The following is a 21,476-nucleotide window of genomic DNA, read 5'->3' as shown; positions in this document are numbered from 1 at the left end:
TAAAGTTTTAAGAGTTCAGAAATAATCTATATTTGGTGGAATAATCCTGGTTTTTAATCACAGTTTTTAATTTCATGCATCTTGGCATCATGTTCTCCTCCTCCACCAGTCTTACACACTGCTTTTGGATAACTTTATGCTGCTTTACTCCTGGTGTAAAAATTCAAGCAGTTCAGTTTGGTGGTTTGATGGTTTGTGATCATCCATCTTCCTCTTGATTATATTCCAGAGGTTTTTAATTTGGTAAAATCAAAGAAACTCATCATTTTTAAGTGCTCTCTTATTTTTTTCCAGAGCTGTCTACAGTAACTGGTTTAAATTAACAACTTTTTTTATTCTATAAACAAGTTACCCATGCTTTTATAAAACTGTTGGAAACTGAAATGTTTTAAAGCAGCGTTTTATTTTTTTTTATCCTTTTTTTTAATGTATGTTTCGCAAAATAAAAGTTTTAAACATTTTAAACATATAGATCGTTCAGCAAACGTGATTTAATATGTGAAGAAGGTGATTAAGGTGCTAGTTGTGTTAATAATGAGAGAGTGATTGAAGAGGATTTCATGTGCTATGCGTTTACACATCATGATTATATAGTTAAAAACAGGGTCTTTGGACGGAAATACAGAGGTGATAAGTATCTAGCACAAGACTTTATGTGCAAAGTAACAGAAAGCAAAGAAGCTCATTATTTGGTTGTAAATTGAAAAAAATATATACATACACTACTGCAGCTTTTTAACATCATTAAAAAGTTACTTTATTTCAGTAATTCAGTTCAAAATGTGAAACTCATATTATATAGATGTTGATGATTATGGCTTACAGCCAATGAAAACCCAAAAATCAGTTTCTCAGAAATGTAGAATATTATATAAGACCAATTGGTTCTTTCTGCAGTGTGGGCAGTGTGCCAAGTCCTGCTGAAAAATGAAATCCGCATCTCCATAAAAGTTGTTATCAGAGGGAAGCATGAAGTGCTTTAAGATTTTGTGGGAAAACTAAACTGCACTGACTTTAGACTTGATGATAAAACACAGTGGATCAACACCAGCAGATGACAGACATGTCTCTCCAAACCATCACTGATCATCAGTAAATTTTACATTTCCAAGAGTGCAGAGACACACAGTTCAAGCTGTTTGAGCTCTAGTGTAAAGTTTCCACCAATCAGTGATGGTTTGGACTTTTATGGAGAAGCAGATTTCATTTTTCAGCAGGACTTGGCATAATATTCATATTTGGAGACACTGATTTTATATAACTTTTTTTTATAATAAAGGAAATAAACGCTTAAAATAGATCACTCTGTGTGTAAAACATTTATATAATATATGAGTTTTACTTTATTAGCAGAATTACTGAAATAAAGTAACTTTGCAATTTTATTCCTATTTTTTCTATTTTTTAGCACTACTGTATGTGTGTGATATATATATATATATATATATATATATATATATATATATATATATATATATATTCTAGGGTTTTGAACCCCTGGTTTAGAGGAGTCACGTTTTCGTTGACTTCTTAATGCACGTGTGTCTCTTAAACGAACTTGAATTACTGAAGCTCCTCTCGCACGCAAAGCAGTGATATGGTTTTACTCCTGTGTGAAGGCGGTGGTGAATTCTGAGAGAACTCGACTGATTAAACGTCTTGTCGCAGAATGAGCACTCATACGGTTTCTCTCCAGTGTGAATGCGGAGGTGTACGATGAGAGAACTGTGGTTATTAAATCTCTTCCCGCAGTCCGGGCAGCGATACGGTTTCGCTCCGGTGTGAATGCGCTTGTGCACTTTGAGGTGACTCGTTTGATTAAATCTCTTCCCGCAGTCCGGGCACTGATACGGTTTCTCTCCAGTGTGAACGCGCCGGTGAGTTTTGAGATGAGACTGCTGAGTAAAATTCTTCCCGCAGTCTGAGCAGTTATACGGTCTCTCTCCGCGGTGAACGCGCTGGTGCTGGCGTAGAGTACCGTGATGAGCGAAATTCACCCCACAGTCCAGGCAGTAATACGGTTTCTCTCCGGTGTGAATGCGCCGGTGCATTTGGAGGGTGTGGTGATGAGCAAATCTCCTCCCACAGTCTGAGCACTGATACGGTTTCTCTCCAGTGTGAATGCGCAGATGGGATTGTAGATTTGACAGAAAATTAAAAGTCTTTCCACACGTTGGGCAGTAAAACGGTGTATCTCTGTGAACTAACTGGTGCATATGTAGATTTCTCTGAGTAGTAAAACTCATCCTACAGTCGGCGCAGTGAAACGGTTTCTGTCCAGTGTGAACGCTCAGGTGTTTCCTGAAATGAATCTGCTGCTTATAACTCTTCCCACAGTCTGAACAGTGATATGGTTTCTCTTCTGCGTGAACGTGCCGATGTTTGTAAAGACCACTCTTAGAAGCAAAACTCTTCGGACAGTCTGTACAGAGATACGGTTTCTCTTCTGCATGAACGTGCCGATGTTTGTAAAGATCACTCTTAGAAGCAAAACTCTTCCGACAGTCTGAACACTGATACAGTTTCTCTTTTGCGTGAACGTGCCGATGTTTGTAAAGACCACTCTTAGAAATATAACTCTTCCCACAGTCAAAACAGTGATACGGTTTCTCTTCTGCGTGAACTTTCCGATGTTTGTAAAGACCACTCTTAGAAGCAAAACTCTTCGAACAGTCTGTACAGAGATACGATTTCTCTTCTGCGTGAACGTGCCGATGTTTGTATAGACCACTCTTAGAAGCAAACCTCTTCCCGCAGTCTGAACATCGGTAAGTTTTCTTCTTGTCTGGACTTTTTTTCGTTTGTGTGCGTTTTGTTGTAGAGGACGTTCGCTTTTTGGAGTTTTTTTTGGATGCCACTTTCTTCCCCATCTTCAGCAGCTCAATCTGTTTGCAAAATATTCTGGAATTTATAAATCTACATTTAAACAAGGCTGGAAACCGGACGCTAAGAGCAGGAGAAGTCCTGAAACTTGAAAGCACTCGTTTCTGAAAGAAACAAAGACAAAAGAAAACCTAAAATCAATTCAAAATGCAGCAGAATCTTAAAGATACACTAAACCATATATTTTTTATTAGTAGCTGAAATGTGTTCTTCCTTAGAAGTGATGAAACATACCAGACCTGTTTAAAATTTTTACTTTTCCTAAAATTAAAAACACTTTTATTGTGGTAATTTCTGCCTCTGCAGCTCCTCAACTGTGCTATAGATGAGGATAACTATTACTATTTCCAAATTTAAAAACTATTACTTTTTAAACATTTAGTAACTATTAGTATCAACAAGTTTAAGAACTACTTCTATTTCCAAATTTAGGAACTACTACTATTTCCAAATTTAAAAAATACTATTTACACATTTCAGAACTACTACTTTTTACAATTTAAGGAACTATTACTATTTCCAAATTTAAGAACTATTACTATTTATAAATTTAGTAATTGTTACTATTAACAAATTTAAGAACTACTTCTATTTACAAATTTAAGAACTACTACTATTTCCAAATGTAAAAATTATTACAATTTATAAATTTAAGAACTATTACTATTTCCAAATTTAAGAACCATTTCCAAATTTAAAAAATACTACTATTTACAAATTTCAAAATTACAACTTTTTACAAATGTAGGAACTATTACAATTTACACATTTAAGAACTATAACTTAAATTAGCCTTCTACCTCTAAAAACGTAGCTATTCATATGACCAAATCTCTAAAATGTATAAATATATATATGTAGAGAGATTAAAAGAACAGAAATGTGTTTATCTCAGGGAGAGTTTACTCCTGTTAGCAGTTAGCCTAAACCCATTCATTTCTATAGGGTGAGTTAGCATAGAGTTTAGTGAGTTTAATCTGATTATTTCCTGCAGCAGTGAGGTAATATAACAGGATTTTCTCTCTCGCGCGCTGTTCTAACTCTATAAACCTGCATATTTCTGCAGTAACTCACCTGTAAAACTGGAGATACGGGTTTTTCCTTCAGAAGTTCCTGCTGCGCCACCTGAAGCTACCAGAAAACCGCGGCGCTATTAAAACGCGGCAGCTGTCAAAATAAAAGCCCTGCAGCGCTGTGAGAATGAAGAAGCTGTCAAAATAAAAGTCCTGCAGCCCTGCTGAATGCGGTATTTATATTTTGTGGGAGGAACACTGTAGTGCAGCAGGAGATATTTATAAGAAATTATATAATTAAATAACTTATATACACTTATATAATTATATACACACACTGGCCATTTTTTGACAAATAAAGAATAAGAAATGTTATAAATCCATTGATATTTTGAAGCTTTTTAATTTTATTTGAAACAAACTTTTCTTTTTTTCTGTTTGTTTAGGTTTGTTTTTATTTTGGTATACTTGTGATATTGGTTGTACGTGTTGTGAATTTGACCCAATATTGTGTCTATTTCATTATTTTATGTTGTTGAATTGTATTATATACAAAAATGTATACAAAAATAAATAAATAGAAAAGAGGAGCACTGTAGTAAACAGTTTATAGAACTTTCTTGTTTTATTAGAATTATTATTATAAGGGATTTCCTGTGATCCTGTGATCTGTATGGAAGCCCATTCTCGCCACCTAAAAAAAAAAACACATTTTTTCTTATTATTAAGTAAACTGCTCACAAAATAATGAATTCATATATCAAAATAATAACCAACTATCTCAAAATAATGAGATAGCAGTTAGCTTAGTAATAAGAAAGAAAAGGTGCTTGATACATATATATATATATATATATATATATATATATATATATATATATATATATATATATATATATATATAAAATTTTTTTTTTTAGTTGGCGAGAATGTACGGAGCCCATATGTTGACATCATGTTTAAAAAAATAATTAATGGCCACGACTTATTAAGGCATGGGAATGAGATTATTAAGTGCGCACTGATAATTCTCAAACTGTCGCGTTAATGAAGGCTCTCGGGTGTCTCCCAGGCCTAATAAACCACACTATACTATTATTACTGACTCCCTGTAATAAATAAAAAACACACAGAGAAATACCAGGATTAAAAAAAAAAAGATTCATAATCTTTATTATGATTAATCACAGAATTGTTGTTGTGTGATATTTTTATGTGGTTATTTAAGACAAGATGCATATTTAAAATCAATTACATGGCAGTTTAGTACTTTGTTTTGGAATAAAAAATATTATTTTGTAATAAAAATGGTCTGTTTTGATAGTGTTGTATCAACACTAATAAAATTTTCCCCTTTTTACATTACCTCTTCTATCTCTCTGGAGCAAAGTCTTAATTGGACACCATCCAGTTACAGATCCAGGATCTCAGTGTGTGTTTCTATCTCAGAACAGACATGTCCGATATGACCAACTTGTAGGTCCTCATCTGCAACACGTTTCTAGAAAAGGATCTTTTATTTTCTGAGTTTTTCTGAAATTAACACAGGGTTAATTTTTTAGGTAAAATATTTATTGGTGCTTAAACTTGAAAAATCTATTACTTCAATCCCAACATCACTTCATAAATTGTAAATCTGCTAGAAAATTTAATTCAATTTTTATAAAATTAAAGGTATTGGAGTTATGGGTGCAGAATTTTTATAAAGAATTTTTATGAAAAGAAAACCAACAAGCGTTGATTGATCAAGCGTTTGGCTTGTGTTGCAGCCAATTTCATGGACCCATTTGCCTTCGTCTTACTGGGTTCTTCCTGCTGAAGGTCACCGTGAAATCTGAGGATCCCAGATTTACTGGGACTCAGGATTAGGTCTTGGACAGAGTGAAAGTAAATTGCTCAGTGCTGCAATTGATGTTATGAATGTTTGTGTATATATATTATATAAAATATATATTATATAATTATTTTTTTTTGCTGATGAGGATTATGACCAACTGGTACTTTTGGCAGTGTGCCAAGTCCTGCTGGAAAATAAAATCTGCATCTCTATAAAAGTAGTTTTCAGTAGAGAGAGGAAGCATTAAGATTTTGTGGGAAAAACAAAACTGCACTGACTTTAGACTTGATAATAAAAACACAGTGGATCAACACCAGCAGATGACAGACATGACTCTCCAAACCATCACTGATTGATGGAAACTTCACACTAGACCTCGAGCAGTTTGGACTGTGTGTCTCTCCACTCTTCCTCCAGACTCTGCTTCCTTTGATTTATAAATGAAATGTAAAATTTACTGATGATCAGTGATGGTTTGGAGAGACATGTCATCTGCTGGTGTTGATCCACTGTGTTTTATTATCAAGTCTAAAGTCAGTGCAGTTTTGTTTTCCCACAAAATCTTACAGCACTTCATATCTTACAGCTTCCCTCTGCTGAACTTTTATAAAGATGTGGATTTCATTTTCCAGCAGGACTTGGCACACTGCCCACACTGCATATCAAAAGTAAATTGGCCAATTGGTCTTATATAATATTCTAATTATTGGAGACACTGATTTTTGGGTTTTCATTGGCTGTAAACTATAATTATCAACATTGATTATGTCTGGATGTCTGGCAGATCTGAGCCATCGTCCACGTCCAGCTTCTCTCGATCGTGAATTCTCTGGTGTCTTGTGAGATTACCGCTCTGGCGGAAACCTGTTCCACACACTGAGCAGCAAAACGGTTTCTCTCCAGTGTGAACGCGCTGGTGTTCTTTGAGGGCATACGCCAATTTAAAGCTCCTCCCACAGTCTGAGCAGGTAAAGGGCTTCAGTTCCGTGTGAACGAGACGGTGAATCGACAGGTCGCTCAATCCTCGGAAGTTCTTCCCACACTCAGAGCAGCGATAGGGCTTTTCTCCAGTGTGAATGCGCTGGTGCCTCTCGATGGATCCACTCCACATGAAACTCTTCCCGCAAACTGAGCAGTGAAATGGTTTCTCGCCGGTGTGAGCGCGCTGGTGTGCTTTCAGGGCGCCTAAAGTCGTGCATTTCTTGTCGCACTCTGAGCAGTAATACAGTTTCTCTCCGGTGTGAATGCGCCGGTGCTTTTGGAGATAAGCTTCTTGGGCAAAACTCTTGCCGCAGTAGGAACAGGTGTAGGGTTTCTGTTCCGAGTGAACGAGCTGGTGTTCCTGGAGGTCGCAGTGAAACTTGAATCTCTTCCCGCACTTTGAGCACCTGTGGGGCTTCTTTCCTGTGTGAATGCGCTGGTGCGTGTTTAGGCTACTTTGACCTGCGAAACTCTTCCCGCAGTCCGAGCAGGGATACGGTTTCTCTCCGGTGTGAATGCGCTGGTGAACCTGGAGGTTACGCAGATGTGTGAAACCCTTCCCGCACTCTGAGCAGACATGAGGCTTCACTTCTTTGTGATGGCGCTGGTGGATTCTTAGATAAGACATCTGGGCGAACGTCTTCCCGCACTCCGAGCAGCGATACGGTTTTTCCTCAGTGTGGATTTTCTGGTGGCTCTTGAGATTAGACCTGTGATGAAAACTCTTTCCACAAAACGAACATTTACAGGGTTCCTGTGGAAAGTGAACCAGCTGGTGTTTCTGGAGGGAACTGAGTTGTGAATATTGTTTTCCACACTCTTCACACTTGTACGGTTTCTCTCCGGTGTGACAGAGAAGATGTTTTTTTAAGGTACTCCCATGTCTGAAACTCTTCCCGCACTCAGGGCAGTCGTAAGGCTTCTCTCCAGTGTGGATGCGCTGGTGTGTTGTTAACTGACTTCCACATCTGAAACTCTTCCCGCACTCAGAGCAGTGATGAGGCTTCTCTCCAGTGTGAAGGAGCTGGTGTATCTGGAGATAACTCAACCTTGTAAAAGTCTTCCCACATTCTAAGCAGCGCTTGCTGTCTGTCGTATTTGTATTTGCTTTCTGCGTTGTTTTTGGAGATGTATAAATGTCATCAGAAGACTTCTGTTGAGTTCCAGAGATTCTTCTGGACACCATGTCTTTTTTTCAGTATTGATTAACTATATGCTATGGCCTAGTTTTTTTTTTGTTTATTCGGAGATGAATTTAGACTGTGCAGGAGCGTAAACTGTAGGAGCAGAACAGCTTCCAGACTTCCAACTGTTCATTTCTGAAGGAAAAAAGAAAGAAACAAAAATAGTTATAATAGAAAATAATTAGTGGTGTCAATTGTTTAAAAAATGTAATTAGATTAATCACGGCATTATACTGCAATAAATCACTTTAAATGCAAGTTTTTATAGGAGTTTCAGTGAAGTTTCTCCAGCACTAAGGCTGGAGCAGTATAAGCATTAGCCGCTAACACAAGCACGAACTCTTTCGTCATTCAAAGGTGAATATATCGGACTGTAGTCTGCATGTTTACCGTGTTAGCTGAACACTCAGAATTCCTCAGTGTAGAACTATCGGTCAGCAATTACCAGCGCTAAGCGCTGTTAAAAATATTTGAAATCTAAGCTTACTGTAAATAAGTAGAAGCGCTACACACTTTTCAGGAGAGATTTTCAGGAGGACAGGATGGGAAAGGAGTAGGAGAGGAGAAGGAGTGGAGAAGGAGAGGATGAATATGAAAGGAGGATTGGGAAAGGAGTAGGGGAGGTGGAGAGGTAGGAAAACAGGAGAGGAGGAGTAGTAGGAGAAGAAAAAGAAGGAGGAAAAGGAAAAGAAGGAGGAGGAGTAGGAAAGCAGGAGGAGAAAAGAGGTAGGAAAGGAGTAAGAAGAGTAGATAAGGAGAAGGAATGGACAAGCAGAGGAGGAAAGTAGATGGACACAGCCACAGAAGGAGTATGAAAGGAGGAATAGGAGGACAGGATGGGAAAGGAGTAGGAGAGGAGAAGGAGTGGAAAATGAGAGGATGAATATGAAAGGAGGAAAGAAGGAGTGGGAAAGGAGGAGGAGAAAAAATGTAGGAAAGGAGTAAGAGGAGTAGATAAGGAGAAGGAATGGACAAGCAGAGGAGGAAAGTAAGGGAAAGGTGTATGAAAGAAGGAGAAGGAAAGGAGTAGGAGAGGAGGAGGAGAGGATGAATATGAAAGGAGGAGAGAAGGAGGAGTGGGAAAGGAGTAGGAGAGGTGGAGAAGTAGGAAAGCAGGAGAGGAGGAGTAGTAGGAGAAGGAAAAGAAGGAGGAGTAGGAAAGCAGGAGGAGAAAAGAGGTAGGAAAGGAGAAAGAGGAGTAGGAGAAGGAAAGGAGTAGAAGGGTAGGAGAGGAGGAGTAGGAAAGGAGGAGGAGCAGAGGAGTAAAGGAGGAGTAAGAAAAGTTTCTGGACGCAGCTGCAGATCATTATTGATGAGATGGACTGTGTTCTAGATATAAAGGGTTCTCTGAGAACAGTGCTGAACAGGTAAAAGTTACCTTTATTAAAGAGAGCAGCTCCTGATTCTCCTCTCCAGCTCCATATAAACCCAGAATAAAACCTGCAGAACCTGAAGAACAGCCGATCAATAACAACACAACCCTTCTTCTACACATTATTACACTTTCACTACAACAACAGCGCCACTCTCTGGACGGAGGAGGAGCTACAGTGGATCACGTGATCAGCTTTGGCTTTAAAAACACACCTATATTCTGAGAGCCCCGCCCCCTGCACTCCGATTGGATAGAAGTCCTTACAACAGTCCACTGATTGGCCAAGAGAGACCTCCTTCACCGCTGTAGAGACCGCAGCACTTCATTATTCCTATAAAATCATGAGAATTATCTCAATGATCATCTAATACCGACCTTACACCGAATGATTTTAAAGCGATTTCTCTGTCGCAGATCTCATTATTTTGAGATACTAAGTCATTATTTTAAGGTATTAAGTCATTATTCTGAGATAGCAAGTGTGTTTGATTTTTTTTTTTTTTTTGGGGGGGGGACGTTTTTTCTTTCAAAATAATGACTTGGTATCTCAAAATAATGACTTGGTATCTCAAAATAATGACTTGGTATCTCAAAATAATGACTTAATATCTTAAAATAATGAGAATAAAGAAAAATGTGCTGGAAATTTTTCCATATTTTAGGTTGTGAGAATGGGCTTCCATATCCCGGTGTTTAGATAAAATCAACCGTGTTTAATATTATCAGTAGTTCTGAGACTCGGCTCACGCAAATAGTGATATTTAATGAGTGACTGAGTAATTAATTGCTGCAAAATATGTCAGAAATAGGGTAACAAAAATAAAACGTGATGATGGAAATGTAAGTGCCAGCCCTGGAACTATCTACATCGTCAAAAATCATAGAAAAAGTGTTTTTCACATACAAGGAAACCCTCCATTAGCTATTAGGTTTTTTTAATATAAATATTTAAGCATGGTTCTGCATATCAGCTAAAATAGGTTGAAAACTACAGTTTTGTGGGAATTCAGTCCAAAATTGACAATTGTATTAAAATAATTAGCAAATAAACAAAGGCATATGCTAGTTGGGGGGGGGGGGGGGGGGGGGGGGGGGGAGGGGACTTATTTCTTAGTCTAAGAAATAAGTTTAGGTCTAAAGTTTGTTCAACTTCACCCAGCAGAATGTAATTCACACAAACTGTTAATTAACAGGATGTAGCTTACCAAGAAGAAAATGACAAACCAGGTTTAGTCTTATTAAAATTTATTTTGAGTTTTCATACTTTTAAATATATAGAAAATTTCACCTTTTCAAAAATTAGTTCACATTAAAACATTGTATGATGGAAATTTCAACAAAACAGAATGGACAAAGCATCAATTATGAATTTTTACTGTGTTTTACAGTAAAGTAAACTGGAGAAGCAATGAAACAGAACAGTCCTGCTTTAAAGGTTTAAAAACAATTCCCAACCTTTATAAAAAAAGCCTTTTTTTTACATCCAACAATCAAAGGCACACGGCTCAGCCCAATCAGCTCTCCCCACTGCTCCGCCCCTAAACCCATACATCACCCAGTGCCCTTTCTGCAAATTTGGGTGGAGTCAGCTAAAATCAAGGGGCTTAGTTACACTTTAATACTTTATGTACGTCTTTTTCTTTTACAGTAAATGTATTTATCAGTGCCCAATTTTCCTCCAGACTCATGTTTCCAGCAACTCATGTTTATATATATATATATATATATATATATATATATATATATATATATATATATATATATATATATATATATATTATTTAATTTTAATTTTTTCCCATTTTCTCTCAAATTTGCTAGGCCAACAGTCCCACTCACTTCTACTCAGCTATATATCCCCCCTATCACTAGTGATGCTCCCCAACACCAGGAGGGCACACGCCTCCTCTGATACATGTGAAGTCAGACTCCGCCTTTTTGACTCTTTTTTGCCGAGTAGCATCACAGCGCTAACACTCAGAGAAATGCAAAGCGACTCGGTTCTGATACATCAGCTCACAGACGCAGCCTTGTGCTGATCCACATCACCCTAGGAGTGATGAGGGGAAAGAAGATCGCCATCTACTGTACTGTACCCACCCAGAGAGAGAGCAAGGACAACTGTGCTCTCTCAGGGCTCTGGGAGCTGGTGGCAAGCAATATCCCGATCATAGTGGCAGTGCTTTAGACTGTTCAGGTATCGATCTTCTCAGGGGGATGTGTAGAGCGCGGAGATGTTTTGCTGGGCTCCACGGCGGTAGTTTCTAAACAGGTTTTCGTTTTCTCTCTGGTGTGAATTTCTTGGTGTATTTTGAGTTTAGTTTTCTCTCTGAAACTCTTCCCACAGACTAAGCAGTTAAACGGCTTTTCTCCAGTGTGGATCATCTGGTGCTTTGAGAGATTACTGTACTGTTTAAAGCTTTTCCCGCACTCTGAGCAGGAGTACGGCCTCTCTCCGGTGTGAGTTCTCATGTGTCTCGTGAGAATACTGTTGAATCTGAAGCTCCTCCCACACTCTACGCAGTCATACGGTTTCTCCCCGGTGTGAATGCGCTGGTGCTTCTGCAGGACGTGCATTTCTGTAAACGTCTTGTCGCACTCTAAGCAGTAAAACAGGTTTTCTCCGGTGTGAATGCGCTGGTGAATTCGGCGATAAACGTCTTGTGTAAAACTCTTGGAACAGTAGAAACAGGTAAAAAGTTTCTGCTCCGAGTGCATGACCTCGTGTTTCTTGAGGGAACTCCTTTGGCTGAATCCCTTTTCACACTTGGAGCACTTGTGCGGTTTCTCGCCTGTGTGAACGCGCTGGTGATTTCTTAAGGTAGTTCCGTGCCTAAAACTTTTCCCACACTCTGAGCAGCGATACGGTTTATCTCCGGTGTGAATGCGCCGGTGTGCGTGCAGGTTATACGGTTTTCGAAAACTCTTCCCACAGTCCGAGCAGCGGTGAACGCTGGCACTGCACTTCACTTCCTGCTGCTTTACGGTGTTTTTTCTAGACACCATATTGTCGATTTACGGTTTCAGTATAATCCTGGTTATGGAACGTCCAGATGCCCTTGGAAAAGAAAAATTAAATGCATTTAAGTATATTTTTAAAAGTATATACTTTTAACAGTGAACTGAGAAAATCTGCTTTTAGCTACAGTGCACCAGTGAGCTGGAATTCACTACAGGAAACTCTAAAACTTACTGGAGTCACTAAATCATTTAAAACTTTTAATATCTAACCATCAGACAGCCTGTAACTGTTTTAGTTGAGTTTTCTTTATTTCAGCCCTTTTATTTTCTTTATTTGATTCATTTTACCCTGTTATTTTTTTATCACTGGTTTTACTTTTGGCCTTCAACCTTTTTTATTGAATCCTTTTATTTTTTTTTATACTTTCTAAACTTATTATTATTTATTATTTATTTTAGTTCCATCTTTTACTTTTCAATAATCGTGGTGTTATTTTAGCCGTCTATTTCTTTAATTGTATTTATATTTTATTTATTTATCACATTTTGTCTAAATGAGGGTCACCTTTAATGTATTTCCGAGTGGAAATAAAGGTTGATTAAATGATTAAACAATAAAATGAATACATACTTAAATATAGGGGTAGGAGAGGTATTTTCGTGATAATGATACTCTTAGTGATATGACAAAACACTGAATAAAAAAATAATACTGCATCAAAATGAAAGTTATTTTGTATTATTGCATACAGTATGATATGGCACACCCCTTTTTATTAGTTTATCTTTATCTTTTTCTTATTATTTTTTAAAATTATTTTATTTATTTATTTTTATATTTTTTTATTCCAATGTTTTATATTTTTATTCTTATGTTCTTAGCTTATTACTGATTTAATAATTTCTCATCATTTTACTTTACTTTCATTATTATATTTTTATTTCTTTAATATTTTATCAATTCTTTACTTTTTATGTCGATTTGTTTTTTATGCTCTTTTAGAATTTTTTATTTTACATTTATATTTTACTTATATATATTAAATGTTGATTTAAAATTAGTATTTCTTTTATTTATTATTTTTTTCTATTTTAAATTAAAATAAATGACACTGGACAGATATAATCTGTCTCCAGTAGATATATAATGGGAAATGAGAACAGTGTGAATTGTTCTTTTGATGAAAACAGTAAAAAAGTAGAACCCTGATGTGATGACTAGAGGCGGGTGATATGGTACCATATTTCAGCATATATTGTTCATCATATTAAAAAATATTGGCAATATTATTGCGTACGGTATTATATGGCACACTTCTTCTTAAATACATACTAAATGTACTAACAATTTAAAACAAATTTTGGCAACTTATAAAAGTATGTTTCAGTTGTAATTAACCTATATAGATTTTAAATTTTAAATACATTTTTGAGGGCTTTTTTCATATATCTTCTGATTAAAACTTAAGTAGATTTAAGTATGTGTGTTTTTTAAACATCATTTTTAATTCTCATGAATTATATTGTAAATGTACTACTTTACATATTGATGCACATATTGTGTACACCTTAATGCTACTGGAAGAAAAAATAATAAATAATAAACACATAAAATAGATCACTCTGTGTGTAATACAGCTATATAATATTTGAGTTTCCCATTTTTAACTGAATTACTGAAATAAAGCAACTTTTAAATGATATTCTAATTACCTGATGGTGCTGAAAAATGTGTGAAAAGTGAAAATTAGGGGTGGGCAATATATTGTGACAGAAATATCATGATATTAAAAATCCATATCGTGATAATAGGTCTAGAGTCTATTATTTACTGTGAAGCTTTAGGTGTATTTATTGTATAATTGTTTTAGTTTGCAGTTTATATGCATGCACTAAATATTCTGCAATATTATTTGCTGCATTATATTATTTTATGCTATATTATTTATTTTGCCACATTATGATTATACTGTTATACTATTATACTATATTTCTGAAATTAATGAATTATTTTAGTTTTCCTATATCGCCAAGTATATCGTTATCGCAAAAATACCCTGAAATATCGTGATATTATTTTAGAGCCATATCGCCCACCCCTAGTAAAAATATTTCTATTTTATACCAAATACAAAATGAGCAGACATTGCTGAACAGCCAAGACTTTGGTCTATAATCTTATACCTTCGTATTTAGTCATAATCCGATGAGTCAGTGAGAGAAATACAGAGTATTGGTGGTTTTCTGTACAGTGATGTGATCAGTCTGTTTAATTGCAGCAGTAATTAGTGTTTATCTGTATTGTACAGACTGTGATCACCTGCTGAACAGGTAAAAGTTACCTTTATTAAAGAGAGCAGCTCCTGATTCTCCTCTCCAGCTCCTTATAAACCCAGAATAAAACCTGCAGAACCTGAAGAACAGCCGATCAATAACAACACAACCCTTCTTCTACACATTATTACACTTTCACTACAACAACAGCGCCACTCTCTGGACGGAGGAGGAGCTACAGTGGAAGCACGTGATCAGCTTCAGCTTCAAAAACACACCTGTATTGAGACTAGAGCTACGGAGGACGAACAGTTACCTACGTATAAATAAATAAGTGCACATATAAACGAATACATAAATAACTATATAGATAAATAAAAACACGCATAAATAATTAAATATATAATTATATTTGCACTATTACTATTGCACTATTGTTTTCTGTCTCACGTATGTCTATTTGTGTCCTTTTTGTATTGTAAATATAGTGTCTCCCATTCTTTTATATTATCACACCCTTCAATATCTATTCTCTGTACTTGCTGTAAAATTGGGAAGGAGAGTAACGTAATTTCAATTATCTGTATGTCCTGTACACATGCAGTTTTAACAATACAAACTACTAAAACATAGATATACTGTCGTTAATAAATATATAAATAAATAAACGTATTTATTATTTTAATTATCTACACAATTGTTTGTGTATTTATTTACATATTTATTTATGCATACTTATGTCATTTTTCGTCCTCCATATAGGGCTGGGTATGATTTTTGATTCCCAATAATACTTTTTTTGATACCATTTTCTTCATTGCAAAAACAAATAATAAAATAATTAAATTATTATTTTCACACACTGTACTCATTTGGAACAGCTGACATGAAAGACTACCATCTTCTAGGAACAAAAATAGAAAATCTATATTTAAGCCATTAATGGCGATTAAAATCATCTGTGCAAATGTCAAATGGTATCTGTGGTGATTGCTATTTGTTTTGCTAAGTGGTTGCTAGGTGGTTGCTAAGGTGTTGCTATGGTATCTGTGGTGGTTAGTATTGTCAATCACTTTAAAATTAATTAACTTGTCGAGTTAGATCACTTCAACACCACTTTTACCTTGCTGTAAACGCACTCCCTGCGTTTATGTGTGTTTCATGCAAATTATCAAAGTATGTAGACTTTTTTAATATTACCAAGACATTTCAGTCTGTGACTTTTTCTGTATCGGATTTCAATACCCAGCTGTACTGCCAGTTTATTGCAGGGCATCATCACACACCCACTGATTTCCACATACAACAACTATATGTACAGTAAAAAATACATATAAAACACATGATATCTCATTCTAATATCTAATTAAAAAAACAATTTTTAATTGATTTCTCTGTCACCGACAAATTTCCAGCGTTGGAATAAAATCATGAGAGTTGTGTTAGAGTTGAGTTGTGGTGGCGTCGTCTCGTTAGTTCAATGTAAAGTGGTTTGGATTGAAGGTTTAAGTCATTTTTTTTCTCTTCCTGCGTTCAGATAAAATCATCAGTGTTTAATATTCTTGAGTCGTGAAACTTGGCTCACGCAAATAGTGACATGAACAATGTCAACAACCAATAGGAGAAGAGCTACAGGAAGCCGCAAGGCTAGTGCGGGAACGCTTGCGAAACTGGACATGGAAGAGACTCCGGTGAGAAAATTGTAGAAAAGGAGGAGAAACTGGTGGATCTGTGGAGTGTTTAAGAGTAGTAATAATAATATTTTAAAAAATGAATAATCTCAGAAAGAATCCAGTTACGGTCCTGCAAATAGTGACCCTGCAAGATCCCCAGTCTTTGCAAAATCTTTGTCTTTGACTAAAAAGTTGTCTAGTACATGGTTAGCATAGGCCATGTTTACATTACAAGCCACATTGTTGAAATCCGATTTTTTGCTCAGATGGGATTTAACTATCTTGAAGGTTCACATTCACTGTAAATGTAAGTGATCTGTATCTGTGCGTAATGTGAAAAAATCTGTCCCCGAAACTCTCCTTCTTCACCAACAACAAAAACCCTCCTATTAGAGAGAGGAGAGACTCGTAGCTTTATAAAGGGAAATGGATGAGTTAGCAGCTCATATGTGGAGCATCTTTTGCTGGAGTGGAGAGTAAACAGCTGCTCTGAAGTTCATGATCAGGTCCAGGAGGAGAAAAAAGGCCAGGCGGTTTGCTTTTGCTGTTTTTGCAGAGTATGAGAGAGAAGCACATAACGCTAATGCTAATGCGTAAAAGCAAAAAGAAGCATGAATTCAGATTTGACCGTTCACATTCATGTCGCATGTCCATAGATTGGATATGTATCTGATTTAGGACCACATATGAAAGTGGCTCAAATCTGATTGGGAAAAATCATATTTGTCACGATCACACAGCCATGAACAAATCAGATCTGAGCCACATTGCGCAAAAAATCTAATTTGAGTCACTTCAGCCTGGTAATGTGAATGTAGCCATAAATTAGTCCGTATGATTCAGGTTCTATCTTAACAGGGGGATGTGTAGAGCTTGGAGTTCTCGAGCTGGGCACCACAGAGGTTACGTAATCCCGTAAAACTCATCCCGCACTCCGAGCAGTGAAACAGATTCTCTCCGGTGTGAATGCACTGGTGTTTCTTTAGGTAATTCGGTTCTGCGAAAATGTTACCACAAACCGAACAGTTTTACTGCTTGTTTTCCGTGTGAATGCGCTGGTGTTTCTTCATGTAATCTGCGCATGAAAAGCTCTTCGCGCAGTCTGGGCACTGATACGGTTTCTCTCCAGTGTGAATGCGCTGGTGGATCATTAAATTAGTTCTATTTGTAAACCTCTTCCCGCAATCTGAGCAGTAATACGGTTTCTCTGCAGTGTGAGTGCGCTGATGTTTTGTAAAGGTACTTCCCTGTCTAAAACTCTTCCCGCACACTGAGCATTGATACGGTTTCTCTCCTGTATGAATGAACTGATGTTCCTGAAGATTACGCAGTTCGGTAAAACTCTTTCCGCAGTCTGAACAGTTATGTGGTTTCTCTCCTGTGTGAATGCGCTGATGTTTTCTTAGGTAATCCAGACTTGCGAACTTCTTACCACACTCGGAGCACTGATACGGTTTCTCTCCTGTATGAATGTGCTGATGAGCCTGAAGAGTACGCAGTTCTGTAAAATTCTTTCCGCAGTCTGAGCAGTAAAATGGTTTCTCTCCTTTGTGAATATGCTGGTGTTTCTTCAGGTAATTTATATCTGCAAAGCTTTTTCCACAAACCGAACAGCTATACTGCTTCTCTCCAGTGTGAATGCGCTGGTGCTTTTTTAGATAAACTGAATTTGTGAATTTTTTCCCGCAGTCTGAGCATTGATACGGTTTCTCTCCAGTGTGAATGCGCTGGTGCAATGTTAGGTTGGTTACCTTTCTAAAGCTCTTCCCACACTCCGAGCACTGATACGGTTTCTCTCCAGTGTGAACGCGCTGGTGTTTTTTTAAGGTACTTCCGTGACTAAAGCTCATCCCGCACTCTGAGCAGTGATACGGTTTCTCTCCTGTATGAACGCGCTGGTGTTCCTGCAGGTTACGTGATCCCGTAAAACTCATCCCGCACTCTGTGCAGTGAAACAGATTCTCTCCTGTGTGAATGCGCTGGTGTTTCTTCAGGTAGTTCGGTTCTGCGAAGCTTTTCCCACAAACCGAACAGTCGTACTGCTTATTTTCCGTGTGAATGCGCTGGTGTCTCTTCATGTAATCTACGCATGAAAAGTTCTTCCCACAGTCTGGGCACTGATACGGTTTCTCTCCAGTGTGAATGCGCCGGTGGACCATTAAATTAGTTCTATTTGTAAACCTCTTTCCACAATCTGAGCAGTAATGCGGTTTCTCTCCAGTGTGAGTGCGCTGATGGATTTTAAAGGTACTTCCCTGTCTAAAACTCTTCCCGCACTCGGCGCAGTGATACGGTTTCTCTCCTGTATGAATGTACTGATGTTCCTGAAGAGTACGCAGTTCTATAAAACACTTTCCACACTCTGAACAGTTATATGGCTTCTCTTCTGTGTGAAAGCGCTGGTGTTTTCTTAGGTAATCCAGACTTGCAAATTTCTTTCCACACTCGGAGCAGTGATGCGGTTTATCTTCTGTGCTCGCTTTGCCTTCCATTCTCTGCTGCATTGTGGAGCTTCCTCTGGAAACCATACTTTCACCCTTTATTGTTTTCAGCAGTATTTCTGGTTATGGAATGTCCATATGTTCTTGTAGTGGGAGTGTGACGGTAACTGAGAAGAAAAATTTAAAAATTGTGAGTGCTCTACCAATTTATACCCGATTTTCGCACGGTTTGGTTCGTTACAAACAGCAGAGATGTAGTAATGATACAGGACGCTGTTACACGTTACAAATACCTGCTTTCATCCAACTAATTTCCTAACAAAGAGACATATGGTATAGCATATTAATAAATTAACTATTTTTTTTATATGTACATACATGTAAACTACCTATCAGTCTATCTATTAAGTGTGTAATGCACCATCGAAATGCACCAACATGAACACATTTAGGTTGTGCTTATCAGACAGTTTCATGTAGTTTTCAGTCTGATATGCTTTGAAGGTAATAAATATGCTTTTATCCTCAAGCTAACGCTAACCTGCAAGCTAACGCCAACAGACTAGCTAACGCCAACAGACTAGCTAACGCCAACAGACTAGCTAACGCTAACAGACAAGCTAACGCTAACCGGCAAGCTAACGCTAACAGACTAGCTAACGCCAACAGACTAGCTAACGCCAACAGGCAAGCTAACGCTAACCGGCAAGCTAACGCTAACAGACTAGCTAACGCTAACAGACTAGCTAACGCTAACGGGCTACATTACCGGCTAGCTAACGCTAACACCTAGCTAACGCTAACCAGTTGATTTAGCTCAGCTCAGCTAACTCAGCTAACCTACAGGAGAGAAACTCCTGTTTACGAAAACACTCAATCCAGCCAAACTATTAAACAGTGTGGAAATCCTAAATTAAGTCAAGAGGGTTTTATTGTCATTAAATCAGTCAGCTCCCTAACTAGTAAAAATAACCTTTACTTATTATATTATGTTATGTGTTCATCTCGTGAATACAATACACTGCATGTTTTGAAGGCATTATTAACTAGGACTCGATAAAATGCGGAATGTACCAACTTTGATAGTTATTAAAACAAAAAAGCTAGCTAACCTAACAATCTAACAATTCAACTTCATTGATTTTGTGAGTAAATACTGCTCTAAATATCAGTTATTGGTTAATTCGCCCAATGTTTACTTTAACTGGATTCAGCTTTTTACCAGACCCATTATTAGTGTGTATGTCATACTGAATCAGGTTTAAATGATATTAGATATTATTAAATGTGTGTTGTGGAGCTAAAATATGTGAGTAGTGTGTACATAAAAAGTGATTAGGTTGATGTGGGCTATAGTAATACAGGTGTCAGGTGTGGCTGCTGTAATGAATTAATGGCAAATTCTGTAGTTACTTTAACATGATAAAAAATAATTTCTTACATTGTATTTATTATCACACTCCTCTGGATATCATCAAGATGTACTTTTTTCAGAGGATGCTGTGGCAGCTCACTCAAGGAATAGACTGAATAGACTATTTACACTGGAAAGAACTACTTTCCCACAGGCCAGATTCTCTTTTATTACTCTAATGTCACAGACTGACATAAGGTAAGGTGATACTGTTTGCACAAAACAACAACAACAACAACAACAACATACCCATACTGCAAATAGCTATAAAATACAGTGCAGGTAAAAGCAAAAAACAACCTAACATGGGCTTAATATTAGCCTCTACCTTTCCATTCCAAATATAAAACACACACAAGAAAAAATAGTGATGACAAAACATTAATCGAATGATCTTTTAAACATGGTTTATAATGTTTGACAGATGAACATTTTTTTGGACAAATGGTTAAAATCATTCCACAGTTTGTCCCCCTGCATCTTATTGAAAATAGACTCTATAAGAGAGAAATTTAGGAAGATGATTAATATTAAATATATATATATTTATATAATATGAGTTTCACATTTTCAACTGAATTACTAAAATAAAGTTGTTTTTTTAATGATATTCTAATATTATAGATGCGTTAGTGTAACGTTAATTACAGTGATGTGATCAGTCTGTTTAATTGCAGCAGTAATTAGTGTTTATCTGTATTGTACAGACTGTGATCACCTGCTGAACAGGTAAAAGTTACCTTTATTAAAGAGAGCAGCTCCTGATTCTCCTCTCCAGCTCCTTATAAACCCAGAATAAAACCTGCAGAACCTGAAGAACAGCCGATCAATAACAACACAACCCTTCTTCTACACATTATTACACTTTCACTACAACAACAGCGCCACTCTCTGGACGGAGGAGGAGCTACAGTGGAAGCACGTGATCAGCTTTGGCTTTAAAAACACACCTGTATTTAGACTAGAGCTAAGGAGGACTAAAAATGACATAAAAGTATAAATAAACAAATACACATATAAACGAATAAATAAATAACTATATAAATAAATAAACACATATAAATTATATATAAAAAAATAATAATAAATACAATAAGTAAATAAATACACCCCCCCCCCCCCCCCATCACTATTTCCTCTCACATATGTCTATTTGTGTCCTTGTTGTATTGTACATATAGTGTCTCCCAGTCTTTAATTTTATATACGTATTGTGTGTACTTGCTGTAATTTCTGGGAAGGAGAGTAACGTAATTTAAATTCTCTGTATGTCCTGTACACATGCAGTACTGACAATAAAACTAATTGAATTGATTTAGTCATAAAACGTTTGATTATCTATACAATTATTTGTGTATTTATTTATTTATTTATTTATACTTATGTCATTTTTCATCCTCCATATAGGGCTGGGTATCTTTTTTACATTTTCAATTTTTG

General features: G+C 36.7%; 3 protein-coding genes across 9 annotated transcripts in view; all 3 read right to left on the bottom strand.

Moving 5' to 3' along the window:
- Positions 1–1,460: 1,460 nt before the first annotated feature.
- The window catches only part of LOC111196375 (zinc finger protein OZF), a 28,757-nt gene continuing 8,741 nt past the window's right edge, over positions 1,461–21,476 (bottom strand). The window contains exons 1-4 of one of the 6 annotated variants that reach the window (XM_049480312.1): positions 20,987–21,046; positions 9,277–9,485; positions 3,958–8,033; positions 1,461–2,987 (exon numbers count right to left, since the gene is read on the bottom strand). In XM_049480312.1, the coding sequence (XP_049336269.1) occupies positions 6,497–7,900 (1,404 nt within the window). In that variant the 5' untranslated portion in view covers positions 7,901–8,033; positions 9,277–9,485; positions 20,987–21,046 and the 3' untranslated portion in view covers positions 1,461–2,987; positions 3,958–6,496. Of the gene's footprint in view, positions 2,988–3,957; positions 8,034–9,276; positions 9,649–14,576; positions 15,616–20,986; positions 21,047–21,476 lie in introns of those variants that run through there. The other 5 variants (XM_049480309.1, XM_049480313.1, XM_049480311.1 and 2 more) reach the window with 5 other exon arrangements.
- Positions 1,512–2,051, bottom strand: LOC111196373 (zinc finger protein 664). Its single transcript, XM_049480928.1, has one exon. It carries the CDS (start codon positions 2,049–2,051, stop codon positions 1,512–1,514), a length of 540 nt encoding a protein of 179 aa, XP_049336885.1.
- Positions 11,073–20,999, bottom strand: LOC103034208 (zinc finger protein 420). 2 transcript variants are annotated; one of them, XM_022685610.2, is made up of 2 exons: positions 20,777–20,999; positions 11,073–12,331 (listed from the first exon to the last, which is right to left on the bottom strand). In XM_022685610.2, the coding sequence occupies exon 2, from the start codon at positions 12,277–12,279 to the stop codon at positions 11,467–11,469; it is 813 nt and encodes a 270-aa protein (XP_022541331.1). In that variant the 5' UTR covers positions 12,280–12,331; positions 20,777–20,999; the 3' UTR covers positions 11,073–11,466. The 2 variants fall into 2 exon arrangements, with proteins under 2 accessions (XP_022541331.1, XP_049336264.1); XM_049480307.1 differs by lacking the exon at positions 11,073–12,331 and adding an exon at positions 15,730–18,789.

The sequence above is a fragment of the Astyanax mexicanus genome, chromosome 6 (assembly GCF_023375975.1).
Source record: "Astyanax mexicanus isolate ESR-SI-001 chromosome 6, AstMex3_surface, whole genome shotgun sequence".
Classification (NCBI taxonomy): Eukaryota; Metazoa; Chordata; class Actinopteri; order Characiformes; family Acestrorhamphidae; genus Astyanax; species Astyanax mexicanus.
This window is presented reverse-complemented; position numbering and strand designations above follow the sequence as displayed.